This window comes from Perca fluviatilis, chromosome 3, assembly GCF_010015445.1.
Source record: "Perca fluviatilis chromosome 3, GENO_Pfluv_1.0, whole genome shotgun sequence".
Classification (NCBI taxonomy): domain Eukaryota; kingdom Metazoa; phylum Chordata; class Actinopteri; order Perciformes; family Percidae; genus Perca; species Perca fluviatilis.
This window is the reverse complement of record NC_053114.1, coordinates 31,175,642-31,191,466: the sequence shown is the minus strand read 5'-3', so window position 1 is coordinate 31,191,466 and position 15,825 is coordinate 31,175,642. Positions and strand designations below refer to the sequence as shown.

Below are 15,825 nucleotides of genomic sequence, written 5' to 3'. Positions count from 1 at the left end.
TTACACTTGTGTTACACAATTTATGTTGTATTGGGGCTTGAGTTTTGCACATGTGATTCCAGTTGTGCCCACTGTCGTTTAGCAATTGAAAAACAATTGTAACCTACTAATAGTGATAATACATAACGCACAACATTGTTCTTTGTATTTACTGCTCTTTCCCTCAAACTGCCAAAAGGCTTTTTCACAGCAGACGTTTTAACTTGTCACAGTAGGAAAAGCACAGGTGTAACTAATAACATTAACATGGCTCTATTCTATTGAGTGTCCCAGTATGCACGATTCCAGGACACTGAAACTGAAGCAGCTAAATGGACTAAATCCATCACTAACTTTATTATTTATAACCTTTCCTTTTTGATTTCACAGAAGATTTGTATTAGTGCTACAAAATGTAATGGTATACATTTCTTTAAAGCTAGAAAGTCATAAATGGCACTATTACCATAACATGTTTAAAGCAGTCCAACATGCTTTAGTCACAATAAACTGCTGGGTGACTGTATGTCTCTAGCAATAGCTTAACGACCACAGTAGAGGGCACTGTGTAACCAATCATAAACTACTCTCTTTTGCAAAACAGTGGTTCTTATGCGACTTCATGCAGGTGTGTCTCCTCCATTACAAGACGACAGAAGTTACTGCAGAAATATTACTGCTCTTATATTAATTTTTACACTCTTCAAAAGGCTTGCATCTCTCTACCCTCTTACCTTTTCCTACATAACTTTTCCTTGACTTTGCGTAACACATAAACTCAAGTGGAAGACCAGCCAGTTAACCCATAGACTGGGCTTTTGACTGATGATTGCCAGTCACCTTTCTAAAGGGCATGTGGGTAAAGAAAAAAAGAAGTTGTTACAACAGAGTCACTTAACATTTTGATTTCATGACAGTGATTAATGGCCTGGTTTGTCTAAATCTAGGTCCAGTCGTTTCTTCTTCTCCATCTTCTCCATTCCCAAAGGGTTTAACTTATCCTACTTTATTAAAAAAGAAAGTGTCCAGAGCCATAGCCTGGATTTTAGTAAACCTGAGTCCACTTGGCGATTTTACAGTATCATGTCTCCCTAGATCACTAAAACCTATAGCCTACGAACCACTAATTCACTGAGAAAACATACCTAGACTTCAGTGTCCTCAGTGGTGACTAAAGAGTCCTGGAAGTGTCTCTTTTATATTGTTTAGTTAAACGCAGAATCTCATCAACCTAACAAGATCCCACAATACAAAGCTCAATCTAAAAAGTCCAGTTTCCTCACTTCCTCACTCAGCTGGCACCTCTGGATGTGAATTGGCCTGTGGATGATGAGGGGCAGGGTGGCCCCGCCCTCATCCAGATGTTCGCCTCTCTCCAGTCTCCTCTCCTCAGTCCACTGCTGGCTTCAGCAGAGTGCGGAGCCTCGGGAAGTCAACAGGAGGGTACGAATAGTAACAATTAGCCTAAACCTCAAGGAACTGACTCAATGTAGCCGTGGTCAGCACCAGCCAGATCATACTCGATCTATAACGACTCGTGACTTTATCGGGAGCCCATGACACGGAATTTGCCCCTGGGGGTGGGGGAGTTTGTTTTACCTGGCCAGCCTGAGACGCAGAGGCAGAGCTGATGGAGAGAGGCTGGGCTGAGTGCGATGCCAGTCCGGAGCGCTGTTGAGCAGAGAGCCTCATTCAGCGCAGAGCACACTCTGCTGACAGGGAGCGGTCTCCCCTCTCGCACGACCTGTTCTTAGTTTGTGTTTTTTCACAAGTCAGTCGAGGGCTTTTTCCAGAGGCAATAACGCGTGGACAAAAGAACCATTCAGGATTTTTGTGTGTTTCTTTGCGACGGAATGGGGATGTAACCTGTTTTCACATACATTTGGAAGTGGCGTAAGGTTGCCTCCAGATTGAGAAGAGCAAACTGCAGGGGCGTGTTGTTAATTGAAATCGATCCGGTGGTCTCTTTTTGAATGTGAAGCATCAGCAGAGGTTCTTTCTCCTCTCCTCTCCTCTCCTCTCCTCTCCTCTCCTCTCCTACCCTTCCTCTCACCCCCAACATGACTTCACTGTCGGGGACTAAGGAGAGGTCTGTGAGCAGCCGGAGCAGAAAATATGGGGTAGGTTATTCATTCCAGCAGCCGAGGGGTGGACACACCTCTGTTAGCCTATATGCCTGGTAAACATAAAAAATAAATAAAACTTATCATCCATTCAGTGATGCATGCACTTCACCTCACACTACCTACCCATTTTAATTGAAAACTACAGTTTGCTTTTTCAGGGTGCATAAATATAAAAGTCATGAACGCTCATTAGATTTAGTGCTCAAGCTGTTGATTGAGTGCTTTGTGAAGATCACATTTCGCACATCATTGGTTATGGTGTCACAACAGTGGCATGCATTTTCACTGATAGTTCTCCCACACATCTTAATTATCACTAACTGAGGACCAAGCAGATACATCAGGTACTCACACCTGTGTCACTGCCTACCTCCTACAGCCTAATTAACGTTAATTTAGGACATAGGGTTGGCTCACATTCTACCCACCTCTTTACTTGGAGATGATTGAGCATTCCCACCTATCAGCCTACTCATTGCTTCCTTATTATAGCCCTTGTGAGGGATTAAAGCAGCAACAGTACCCAAACCAATCCAGCCACCACCACATCAATGGGTCTGCTCTCTGACTGGATTTACCCAGCCGCAAAATATCTAATTTTCAACTCCCTGTGGCTCATTTGATGTTCCCATGTGGCCGTCTGAATAAAGAAAAATAACACAGGTCTCCACACGGAATCTGACATAATCCTATTTAGATGGTTATAGAAGCATCCAATGTGTTGACTGCATTGACTTGGGTTGTAACACTATTACAGTAAATGTTAAACATTGCTTCCTGTTTGTGTGTTATTGGCATTCTGGCATTCAACCAGAATCATTTGCTTTTGATTCTCTCCCATGAATTTCAGATATATGTTTGTTTGTGAACAGACCTACAAATAGTGTATAATTTGTTAAATTCAACAAAATAGGTAGCCTACTGAATTTAGCTAGCCTTGGTGGAAATAGTGAACACACATCATCATTTTGCTTTACAGGCAAAATGCAAATAGCTTGACTTTTAATTTGCATGACACAAGACACATGCCCTTACCCCTTCCTCATTATTTTATTCTCATCCCTATGCAACCTGTTGTGTCCACTGGGATGAGTGGGATGTTGCACATATTAACACAATATAGCCTTTTTTTATGGAATTGTAATGTGGAATTCATCTTTTATTAATGAATATTATTATTTACACCTGTGCTTTTCCTGCTATGACATGTCCAATTGCTGACATAATAAAGGCCGATTAGTCAAGTTTTCTTCTTTTTAAATTTATTTTTTCCCCCGCAGATGCCCGACACATCCCCGACCAAATCTTCCTCCTTTTCCCCCGACACATGGTACCGAAAGGCCTACGAGGAAAACACCCGCTCAGGCACACGCCCTGCCCCAGAGGGTGCCGGCTCCATGCCAAGCTCCACGGGCACCCCGTCCCCAGGCTCAGGAATCTCCTCACCAGGGTCCTTCTCTGGATCACCGGGGACCATCTCTCCGGGGATTGGGACAGAATCGCCTGGTTCTCTGGGTGGCTCCCCAGGTTTTGGGACAGGCTCACCAGCCTCAGGCAGTGGAAGTTCCCCTGGTAGTGAGAGAGGGATATGGTGTGAGAACTGCAATGCTAGGCTGACAGAGCTGAAAAGACAAGCACTGAAACTGCTCATCCCTGGACCTTACTCCAGCAAGGTAAAAACTATAGTGTATATTAATGTGTGTGAATCCTACTGCATATGTGTTTTTAATACCTGCTCTGTGGTGTGTTGGCTATGCTCAGTAGCACAGCCTCCAAAAATAACTTGCTCTTTCATCAACTGTGGCATTTGGACAGTGACACACATTAACTTGGTTGCTCATGAAAGACTGGGCCTCTAATCATTCCCTTGCTTACTGCATTGCTGTGTAGTCAGAGTTATTGTTCTCATAAATCATAGGGATGCTGTAATTTGTCCAACCCTCATTTTGATTAGCTGTGGAAAAGAGCAGAGACTAAACAGCCTTTGGGATTTAGAATAATTATTTTATCTGAAGCTGTAAATCAATTACTGACACATTGCCAAAAACAAAATAAGATGACACAGAAAAGACTATTTAGATTTTTGTCTTAGAGTTGTACCTGATTGATCATATCACCAGATGAGTTCACTTTGTTTTATATTGCTTTTCTCTATTTGAGAGAATTAACATGATGGATGACTAAAAGACATTGAGTACTTTGAGCAGATATTAATCCACATAGATAGATTGTAGGCTTTTTCTAATTTTCTTTGACAGGTGATTTCTTTTTTTCTTCAGGTAATCCATATAATCAATTTTAATTCCATTAGTACAGTGATTCTTAACAGGCAGATTATGAGCCTCAGAGTGATGTGAGTTGATTTATGAAATGGTTTCAAATCATATACAATACAAATTTATCATGTGTATATATGTATACATGAATCTTTATGAGCTTGCGACATACTGAATATCCAGCCTACCCTGAATAGATCTCTACCTCTTGCATTATGATTAACCAAGAAAATAAACCTGTGCTAACATCTAACATTGTTTAAATAACTGGAAGGAAAGCCTGCAATACAGGGACATTTGGTGTCACTTGAGACAACTGATTTTCATGCTCGTTGTGCTAATGTACTTAGGTTAGATCAACCTTATCATATGAGATAAGTACACTTTGGTTTTGACATTGGATTGGCTGGTAGAAAATAAGGGGTTATGGAGATAGTAGGCATGAAAAAAACAAGCATTGAAAGTTCTCCTGGCAGTGGTTTTGACTCATCATCATTTTTACAACATGTTGCCTCTGGGTTCAGTGTTCTTCTGTTGCAGTTGACTGGATTTTAGTTATGAATGCAACCTCAGAGTTAATTGGTAACAAAGAAGCACATAGTATGCACCATGGGGCTAATAAAGTGCATCCAGATAACGGGCTACAGTGGGACAGAAAGACTTACTGTACAGCAAGTCAGACAGAGACAGAGGTGGAAACAGTGGTTTCTCATTAGCTCAAGAACATGACAGTTGGAAACTGTTTGGAACGGTGGGGGTTAATGGGGACTGTTGGTGGGCAGACCACTAATTAAAATTTTATTTGTTAGATTGGGTTTAGTTTAGGCTGATTAAAGCTTCCCCATTGTGGTTTACTTTATTGCAGGGTAGAATAAGCACAGGAACATAAGTCACAGTAATGTAATTAGTGTAGTTGCTGTACATCTTTGTGGAAAAAGTATCTGCATATAAAGTAAATTGAGTTAAGTTATTTGCGGATACTTATGATCAGCTGCAGATACGGAAATTGGCTTTAAAGTATCACTGAACCTAGTACACAAAACTATGGTATGCAGACAAAAAACAGTTAATCACAAACCAAGCTTTACAGACTCAAACTCAAAAGTATGAATTAGAAAATCTGTACTCAAGTGTGTGCTACACTATGCATGCAGCACGCTGGGTATTCTCATAGTAATTTCACAGCCAGAAAAGTGTGCCTCTCACACGTGTTCTTGAATGTGTTATTTTGTGGTTATGATTCAGTTTTCCTCCTTAGCTCTTGCTCACCTACATGTCAACAGATTCAGGATTAGTTGGTGCAGGGTTTCTTGGATGAATGAATTACATTGCAACCACTGGGAGTGTTAGTAAAAATAAGCAATCAAGCTGACACTGAGATCTTTTATGGTACTTGGTACATGGTATAACTGGTTGACTTAAAACAACCTGTGAAGATACAAGATGCATAATAAGATGCACTCCCCTGTTGAATCTTTGTATGCCCGACAGGATTTGGGTTTCTTACAGTGTGGTTCCTTTCCGAGACTCTTCTGACCTATGCAGGTGTTTTATGTCAGGGAGAAGATGAACTCATGTCCTTGGTGGTGAAGCAATGTGACCTAATAATCCTTCTCCTTTACCAAATGTGCCAGAACAGCACTTTGGCTGAGTGTGTGTGTGTGTGTGTGTGTGTGTGTGTGTGTGTGTGTGTGTGTGTGTGTATGTGTGTGTGTGTCCCTTCCTGTCCTGTTGTGCTGTCAGCATGAGGCCCCATGTTATTCCCACGGGACACTGGGACATATGTGACCCTTCACAGCTAGAATAAAAACACACATCCACCAACCGATATACCCCCCCAGACACACACACACACACACACACACACACACACAACCACACACACACTGAACAATGTAGACCTGTCTCTGAATATAAATACATGATAGGTCAAGCTTGACCAGCCGCGCACGCACGCACACACGCACGCACGCACACACGCACGCACGCACGCACGCACGCACGCACGCACGCACGCAAACACATTCTCACAGTGCTGTTAATGCTATGCTAATGATGACCTTCACCGGTCTTACCGTTGAATATTTTGCTGTTTGGATGTCTACAGTTCTGTGTGTTTGTTGTGCTTGTAGGGCATTTAGCATGTTTGTGTGGCAGTTTGTTAGGGTCTTTTGTGAATACTGAAACAAGCACAGACATACATACACACAAGAGCCCATGTTAGAGTTTGTCACTATGCCTAAATGTCGTGATATTTGATTGTGGCAGACAATTTGTGTGTGCTCATCCACTTATATGTCTTAGAGAAGATACATCATTCATTCATTCATTCATTCATTCATTCATTCATTCAGTCATTCAAAAGTAGTCCAAAACAGATATCTATACAGTATATACATATGTGGGTTTGTTTTTCTGATGTGGCATACATGTAAATGTTATCCTCATATTACAGTAAACTGACATTTTTCAGGTCATATTGTCCATATACCTTTTAGTATTAGCTGACTGAACTGAGACCGAGCTGCTGAGAGAGAGAGAGAGAGAGAGAAAGAGTGAGAGAGAGAGAGAAAAAGAGAAAGAGAAAAAGCAAGAGTGAGAGAGAGAGAGAAAGCAAAGGAGCAAAAGAGTGCTCTGTTTAGGGATTAGAATGAACAGAGTATGTTTTCAGGTTTAGACACACACTCAAAATGCACTCACACTTGTAACCACAGGACTCAAAAGCACATCTGGCTACACAGCTGTACTCACTTAAGGCCTATGTCCCCGTTCTACTGGTGTGTATATCTGTGTGTGTGTCTTTGAATGTGTATTTATCCCCTATATCCACACCCAAATCATAAATTGATGCAGGGTGATCTGTTTTTGGTTGGTCCAGTTCAACCCAGGAAAGTGGGTCACTCTGTGTGTGTGTGTGTGTGTTTTAGTTACCAGCAAAGTGTCTGTTTCAGATCATCTGAAAGTCAAAACAATGTATGTTTATAAAGTGAAACATATACTGTTCCACTTCAGACATAAAAATGAAACCAAAAAAGGACATCTTACTGGCAACTTGAGATTTACTGAGATTGCTTTCATCTTGAGGACTTGAGTTTATTTCTCTCAAGTTTATAAATTTATGTTATATATATGCACTTAAAATGTTTATATTAGCAGACCAATTGATGTGTTTGCCTAGTTTTGGCTGTAGATAAAACAGCTGCCAGCAGCTTACGCAGTACAGAGATTCTAGAGTTTAATGAAACAAACAGAACATACAGTGCAGTGACGTGAGAACCATAAAGATTGCTATATCATATGGGGAGTCATTTTTCCCTTTTTGTTGTTCATGAAAAAAAGTTTGGCCAACTTTAGTGCTTGTTACTTGGAAAGCTAATGGATGTCAATCCATAATTATTTCCATCTATCTTTCTTTCTCTGCTTTTGCAAACAAACCAGCTTCCTTGTGCAAGTCTTACTATACAGTTTTAACATGTTAAACATGACCTTTGAAGAAATCTCTCTAACGTATGACATCCCAAGGAAACATTTTTTTTTAAATACTGTATCTCCAAGTGAGGAACTTTATTTCTTCTCTGCGAAACCAATTAGTTGGGATTCCTGCACTCTCATCCTTAGAAGAAATTATAACAAACAATTGCAATGAGGGGGGTTTGATCTCATCAAAATATAACTGGCATGCATCTGGCTCTAAAGATAACCAGACTTGAGACATGGAGGGTGGACTTAAAAGAAGAAATTTCGAAAAACGATTTGAAGGAGACCTATGAGGCACCTCAGAAACAAATAGCAAACACTAATTTAAAGCTACTCCACTATAATTGGCTGATGCAGACATACACAACTCCTGTCAAATTGTTAATAGGGGAGCTTATTAATAATTTTACTACTGAAAATAGGGGTCTCAATCGAGACTTTTGGATCTGACTTACAGGTATTAAACTGACAGAATTGAGTTTGTGGTAAATATAGATGGAAAATTACTCTCTTCTCTTCATATATACTTACTCTGTACCTACAATTAAGGTAACAAAGTATATACCAAAGTATACTGTGAGAGTAACTTTCTGTATTTCTGTAGGAATTCATCTGTGAGAAAAATAAAATTATTGGTAACTTGAAGTGCTGAATGTAGCCTAGTGGAAGCAGTAGTATTTAGGAAATAGTGAGCCTTCTTGTGCAGACACAAGTTGATTAATCATATTAATCAATCAAAAGTCTTTCCCCACAGAGCTGTGTCAGCAGCGGAGTATGGTCTGGCTACACCGCCTATCTATTCTGGGACAGGGGAAAAAAGCTCTGGCTTGTTTGTATTTCTTTAAACCAATCACAAACATCCTGATCAATCTATCAAAATATAAAGAGTAACAATCTTTTAACTGCTGTGCAAAACACCCACGTCCTTTTAGTGGGATGCAGAATTAAAAAGTATTAACCCTAATGTTAAAAAAACATCCTTTTAATACCCAACAAAAAGCCCCACATCATGAGAAAGGTACATCTGACCATCAGGTGAACTAAAGCTGAGGTTAAGAGCTTATGATCCATCTGCTGTTTCAGATGCCTTTTCCAATCCACCAAAACACTCTTGTGGATATAACCAATTTAACTAATCCCAGTCACTTGGTAATTTCCATCCCAAACCAGTATTTTGTCTGTAATTAGTCTACTTCAGATCAAATGATGGCGTATTATAGCTCTGCAGTCTGTCCTCAAAGGGATGTATTTCTGCACACAGGTAGCTAGCTATCCTGTAATAACCAAATCCCATAACGCCTAGAAGCAGGCCTCCAGTAACCACGGCAGCTGGTGTTGCCACGGCAGCGACATGTGACAGATGTGAGCTGCATACATATCTCCATCAGCGTTAATGGGCTCCTCACAGCTGTGTGCGTGTAGGTGAGAGGCAGAAAGAGGGTGGAAATATATGGTGTTCATGTGAATAATAGCGCGTGTTGGTGTGCGTGTGTGTTTTTGAGGAAGAGGTAAGAGAGAATATATAGGCCAAGTTGTGTGTGTGTGTGTGGGAAAAAAAAAAAAACTCGTGATCCCTCCTAGATGCTGTAAAAAGAGGTGTGAAATACATTAATTTAATATATAATATTAATAATAAAAAAAAAAAAAAAAAATATATATATATATATGTGTGTGTGTGTGTGTGTGTGTGTGTGTATGTGTGTGTGTGTGTGTGTGTGTGTGTGTGTGTGTGTGTGTGTGTGTGTTGTGTGTGTGTGTGTGTGAGGGGAGGGGAGGCAAAGATGCTGATGCAGGCTAAATTGAAGAGCTTCCCACTGGGTTTATGTCAATTTGACCCACCCCCAAGCACACACACATACACCATCAGGATCTAGTGTTACTAACTATATCAACTCAATAACGTTATTGGCATTTTTCAAAAACAATATAATTAAAGTACCAGTCAAAGGTTTGGACACACTATTGACTGTACCCAAAAACAATACCCAAAAAATGTGTGGGGATATTTAAGTAGTTTGAAAATATAGATATTTATAATAAAAAGTAGCATAATCATTGATACATACATTGAGTGACCCTTAAACACACAAAGCCCCTGTACAGTTCAACAGTCTTGTGATAAATATAGCCTACATCAATGTTACAGTGTCCAGTGTTCACACAGAAAGAAATGGCAAACAATAATTATCCAAATAAGGCCAAAATGCCTTGTTTATGACATGGGTCAGGAGACTGGAAGAACTCCTTCAAACTAACAGATGGGCCTATATGTGTAAAAAAACAACAGAGATCAGTGATCAGCTGGTAGTTCCATTTTTTTAATGGTGAGGTCTCTTCAAGGAACATAATTATATTTTATGTTAAAAGATGTTGGTGCTTTTCACTTGTTGTCAAATATGTGTTAATTTGTTTTAAAGAACATTAGCAGAATGGGAAAAAAAATCCCATCGCCCAGCCTCTTTCTAATAGATACTGTCAGTGAGATAATGTACAATGTCATGAAGCACACAGTGTATAACGATAAACATAACAGCGACTTCCCCTCTTCTCCTGCCATCTATACAGTCTTCACATCTCAACCAGCAGAGCCCCTTTGGGATGAGGTGGAACCAACATGAACATTGTGCTTAACAAATTTGCATCGACTGAGATCCCTGTGGAATTTTCCCAGCACTTCATGATATCTTTACTTTGAAGAATATACACTGTTATGGAGACAAAAGGGTCCAACCCAGTATCAGTTTGATGAACTTGTGGCCAGAGTCTGACACATTAACACACAATCTATATCTCTGTTTCTTTCTCTCACAAACATTTTTTTCTTCTAAATTAGGCTCTGAAGAAAAGAAGGAGAATGAGAGACACAAAGATTTAAATTTAGAGGAGGAGAGGGAGGAAGGAGAAGAAGAGAGAACGTTTTCCATAACAGTGCTATCATTGTCATTACAGTCACTGACCCAGAGCGGACAAACGTAATTAGACTAACTACCCCGGCCAGTAGACTGCCACAGTCGGTCTATAAAGAGCCAGGGAAGCTACAAAAAGCTTTGCCAGTTCTAAAACACAGCAGATGATGAATTTGAGTTTGCCAATGTGCATTAATTAGGATATTTAACACAAATACACACAATCGTAGATTTAGTAGATGGATGTGCAAAGTGCCAAGTGTTTGCATAGTGCCAGTTTCTTTTATTTTGATTCTTGAAATGCAGTCCTCCCTCATCGTCTTATTTTAATAGAAATTAAAGGGACTTGGTTTCAAAGCCTGTTTTTTTTTTGTCATTGGAATATATGGTGAAGGCTTTGAAATGTTTGCATTACTTAGTTTAACTTTGCAAAGTCTCCCATTTAATGACTTCCTGGTAAATTACGGTACATGCAGTACATACATACATACATACTGTCCATACATAAATCAGTTTTACATTTATTGCACCTCTGTGTACCTCCAAGATCAAAAAAACACCAGTACTGCACATCGACAACACATGAGGCAAACCACATGCATGAGTGAACACACCCTAACACACACTGGCACACAACAGATACTTACACAATAACACACACACACAAAGGCACCCTGAGGTTCATGTGAAAACACACTGACGTGTGTATGTGCTCTACCAAGAGCACACTGCACTGCTGGATGGTGGTGAAAGTGGCAACAGCGCCTGCTGCCATTAGGGTCCATAGCTACCATGGCAACTGCCTCTCCATCACTCCACAATACAGAAATTAGTAAGGAACACTACTAATACTAATGCAACTGTCTCCTCTGTCTGTCTCCACCTGTCTAGATGTTTATATATGGTATGTTGGTATTTTTGATGATACAAAGTTTGAGATTTTATATATGCAATATATTGTGCATAGAATATTGTTATAAATATATTATAAATATATTATTTATATTTTTAAGTTGTGTATGTGCACATCTATTTATCTGTCTGTCTGTCTGTCTACCTCTGCCTATCTTTTATCTCACTGCACCTTTGTAAAGAAAACTATGTCATCTCTTCACACATGCTCAACTTTCCTTCTATTTTCATTTCTATCCATATCTCTTTTTTCAGCTTCCATTACCACACTAACAACAGCTGTGCTCTAAAATTAAATCCATTTAAAAAAACTTAAAACCATGTTTACAAAATCACATTGTTCCTGGGGACATGTTAAAAGAAATACAAAACATTCTTCTATATTTGAGGTGTATAGCATTTTGGACTGAAATGTGTACAACTTTGGGAATCTTTCCATATTTTCAAATGCTGTTTAAAAAAGGAACTTAAGCTTAGGACCATGCAGCCATCTTTAGTTTTTTTGTTGTCATGATATTTGTCAGACTATGAAACACCAGTGTGTCCTCTTAAATGGCTGTGAAGGCCCAGCAGTAGGTTGTTCACACTATCTGACAATAGTGAGCTCATACTCTGTAAATAAATCTGTCAGCTGACAAGAACTGCACTGCAACAAGGCTACAATGCTTTATGTGAATGTACTGTATGTGTATGTGTGTTTGACAGAAAACAACTTCTCTCTCCCTCTAGACGCTTCTCTAGTTGAGCAGATGTATCATGATGACCTCATCCCTTCTTTTATATTCATTCCACACTGCTACACATCAAACTAAATACATGGACAAACCTCACTGAACAACCTGACTTTTTATGTCGCAGATCAACTTTTAAAGCCGCTGTTTACTAACTGTTTATAATTAAGGTGGCCAAAAGTGTATTTTTAATAAAGGTAAAGTCAGACCTACAGGTACCCAGAGTTGCTACTTTGACAAACATCGTCACCCCAACATACATACCTATATACTGTATCTTTATAGTCTAATGTAACCCTAAAATCCTGACCCTAAAATTGTCCCTTGAAGAAATAAGGCCCAGCCAAAACGCCCTCACACTGACAGTTGACAACTTGTTCACAAAGATAAAGTAAAGCACACACACACACACACACACACACACACACACAAATACATACACGTACATGTCACTCACACCTCAGCCTGCCATGAGATTTTCCTAGTGTGAGATGCTGAAGATAGAGGTGTTATATCTGACAATGTGATAGCCTGTGACAGTGCATGTGTGTATGCGCATGTTTCTGTGTGATATATCAGCTTGTGACTGCAGGTTGGCTAATATTAAAGTGTGGTTAGCAGGTCTTCAAATAAACCGTTCAGCGAGCAAGACTTCACAGTGTCACAGAGTGTTGGAGCTGGCACCTGCAGTTACTGGAACACTTTCGCTTTTCATCTTGGCTCTAGATGATGGAAGTGAAATTTGAAAGTCTGAGGAAAACACATAGGAAGGAAAAACTGTGTCTGAACAGGCACATTTTGCAAGACTGACAGATAGGATGTGTGAATAGACACTTGTACACTATGTGTGTGTGAGTGCTTACTGTGACAACAGTTACAACCCACCTACCTTTTAGGGTCAGAATTAGAGCAATTCAGTCGTTCATGTTTTACAAGTACTGTAATGGCATTCCTGTTCTAAATACACGGCACTGAAGGGCCGCAAATTTATGTGTGCACATTCCCAGCTTAACTATATAGGTTAAGAGGCTGTCTAATGCCAAAGATAGGAGAAGCGAACGCTGTGTGTGTGTGTATTTTAAGCAGCACTGTGAATCTATTGTGTCAGAGCATTGTAAAGGGCAGAAGGTGAAACGAGAACAAGGATGACATTTAAGCTGCAGTTTCCAGTAAGGCTCCATTTGCTGCAGTAGTTGTGGATCAATTACTGTAGTATTTTGAAAAAAAGCTTTTATTTTTGTATTTTTTTCTAATATTAGACCTTGACGGAAAGTATATACCTCTTTTGTGGTTTTTGTTAATTTATCATCTGTCTGTGATGAAAGTGTTGTACTATAGGCTGTATGATTCTGCAACACATTATCTGAGTAAAGTAAACTGATTCTTAACAAACATAAATACTTGATTTGCCAGGCTCTCTTTCTTTCCATTTGTCATCACTCCCTTACCTCATTCTGACTAATAGACATAAATATCATCCACTTTCTCCTGATGCTTATCATCAGCATCTAACATCATTCTTCTTTCCAGCTTATCAACAAGATGGAAGAGGAAGATGAACGAGAGAAAGGGAAAGAAAGAAAGAAATAAAGAAAGAGTGCTTTAGGCTACACAAAGGTAGCAAGGCATAGATGGAAAGAGAAAGTGTGTGTGTGCGTGTGTGTGTGTGTGTGAGAGAGAGAGAGAGAGAGAGAGAGAGAGAAAGAGAGAGAGAGAGAGAGAGAATTAAATTGGCTTTTTGTTCCCAGTTTGTGCTTCAATCAGACACAGAGAATAGCCTCTAGCCGATAAACTTTCCAATTACCTTGAGCAGATGGAGCCTGCGGGGCTCGATTTAGAGGGTTTGAGATGGTTGTTGTTGTTTACTGTTATCTGCTATTGACTGTACACCAGGCTACATACAGTGTCAGAGAGGGAGTCATACTAAATCAGGGTTCTCCCTCTTTAATCTTTACCTCCATATATCTCTGTATCTTGCCTTTTAACACTTTATTCCATCTCACTGAATCTCCTATCTGACAAAGCATAATGATATCTGACTGATCATATATTCTGAATCAGCAGCAGTCTAGCAGTTGGTAATGCAAGCTTGTGCCTGGACGGGTGTCATGCTGAATCCAGGTTTGATGTCCATGCATAAGACTCCCCACTCTCAATAAAAACTGTGCTCTTGAGCAAGACTATTAACCCCCAGCTTCTCCCTTTGAGGAGCTTCGTGGCCAACAGTGGAGCACTATGGTCGCTTTACAGAGCTCCCATGTATGAATGAGTGCTACTGTGTGATTCTGAAGCCTGGAAAAAAGCAAGCACGCTCAGTTGACTTTCATGGATATAGGACTGTTAAAAAACGGTTTACGTTTTAGAGGCTTGCAGGATGATTCAAGCACACCCTGAGGAGGTTTAGGGTTTATGTTAAAACATATAAAAGCTCTTTGTACAGGCCTGGGGGAACCACCTGACAAATTGGTTTGAAGTCCTGGGATTACATGGTTTGTTTATTTAAAAGTCTACTTTTCAAAGTTACGTTATTTTTTATATCAAAAACTCTCAACTTTTTTTATTGTCTGGGAGAATATTAGTTTTAATATAAATGCAAATATAAATGCATTTTACAGTTGACCTATTCCTATTTTTTTGGTATCTCAGTATACATTTTAAGCAACACACTGTGTAACAGCTGAGGTAGTTGGTAAAAATCCCTTTATGCAATATTGTGTTTAGTGCAAATTAACAAATAAAACGGTCAACATAGTAAACATTATACCTGCTTAACATCAGCATGTTAGTGTTATCAATGTAAGCATGTTAACATGCTAATATTAGCATTTAGCTTGAAGTCTAAGTACAGCCTCACATTGACTAAAGCCTCTTGTCATGTCATCAATTATCTATTTGTTTTTCTTAGATAGTTTTAATTGAAGAAAATAAAAAAAGAATATTGGGCAAAAGAGAGGGATGTGACATGTAACAAAGGTTCCTGGCAACTGGGGAATTTGCGGTTATGTGGTACGCTATCCTAATCATGTCATCAGGACGCCCTAATTACCATCATTGTTTTTAACTGTAGATTGATAACAATAATAATAATAATAATAATAAGTCATAGCCTGGTGCCTTCTATGAGTAAAGTTGGCAGATGTAGACGCACACAACCTGGCACATGTTTGAATTTTTTTTCCCATTAAATTATGCAGTAGTTCATGGTTGACATACTACCTTTTTGCCTAATTCTGAGCCAGGAAAAACCCTGACTGAGTTTATATATTTGAGTTTGTGATTTTGTGTGCGTAATGGTACGCATACTGTTTCTGTGCACACACTGTGTTCACCTGTGTGTGCACACATGTATAGCCAGGAGTTGTCAGGCAAATCTTTACCTTCAGTGAGCCTCACTAACCTTGAGATGAAAGGATACCGG

At 39.6% G+C, this 15,825-nt stretch overlaps 1 protein-coding gene across 1 annotated transcript in view; it reads left to right on the top strand.

The window, feature by feature from the left end:
* The first annotated feature begins 1,389 nt into the window (after positions 1-1,389).
* Positions 1,390-15,825, top strand: part of kif26ba (kinesin family member 26Ba) — an 84,067-nt gene continuing 69,631 nt past the window's right edge. Inside the window, exons 1-2 of the mRNA XM_039794834.1 lie at positions 1,390-2,099; positions 3,386-3,778. Of these exons, the coding sequence (XP_039650768.1) occupies positions 2,040-2,099; positions 3,386-3,778 (453 nt within the window). The 5' untranslated portion in view covers positions 1,390-2,039. The remainder of the gene's footprint in view (positions 2,100-3,385; positions 3,779-15,825) is intronic.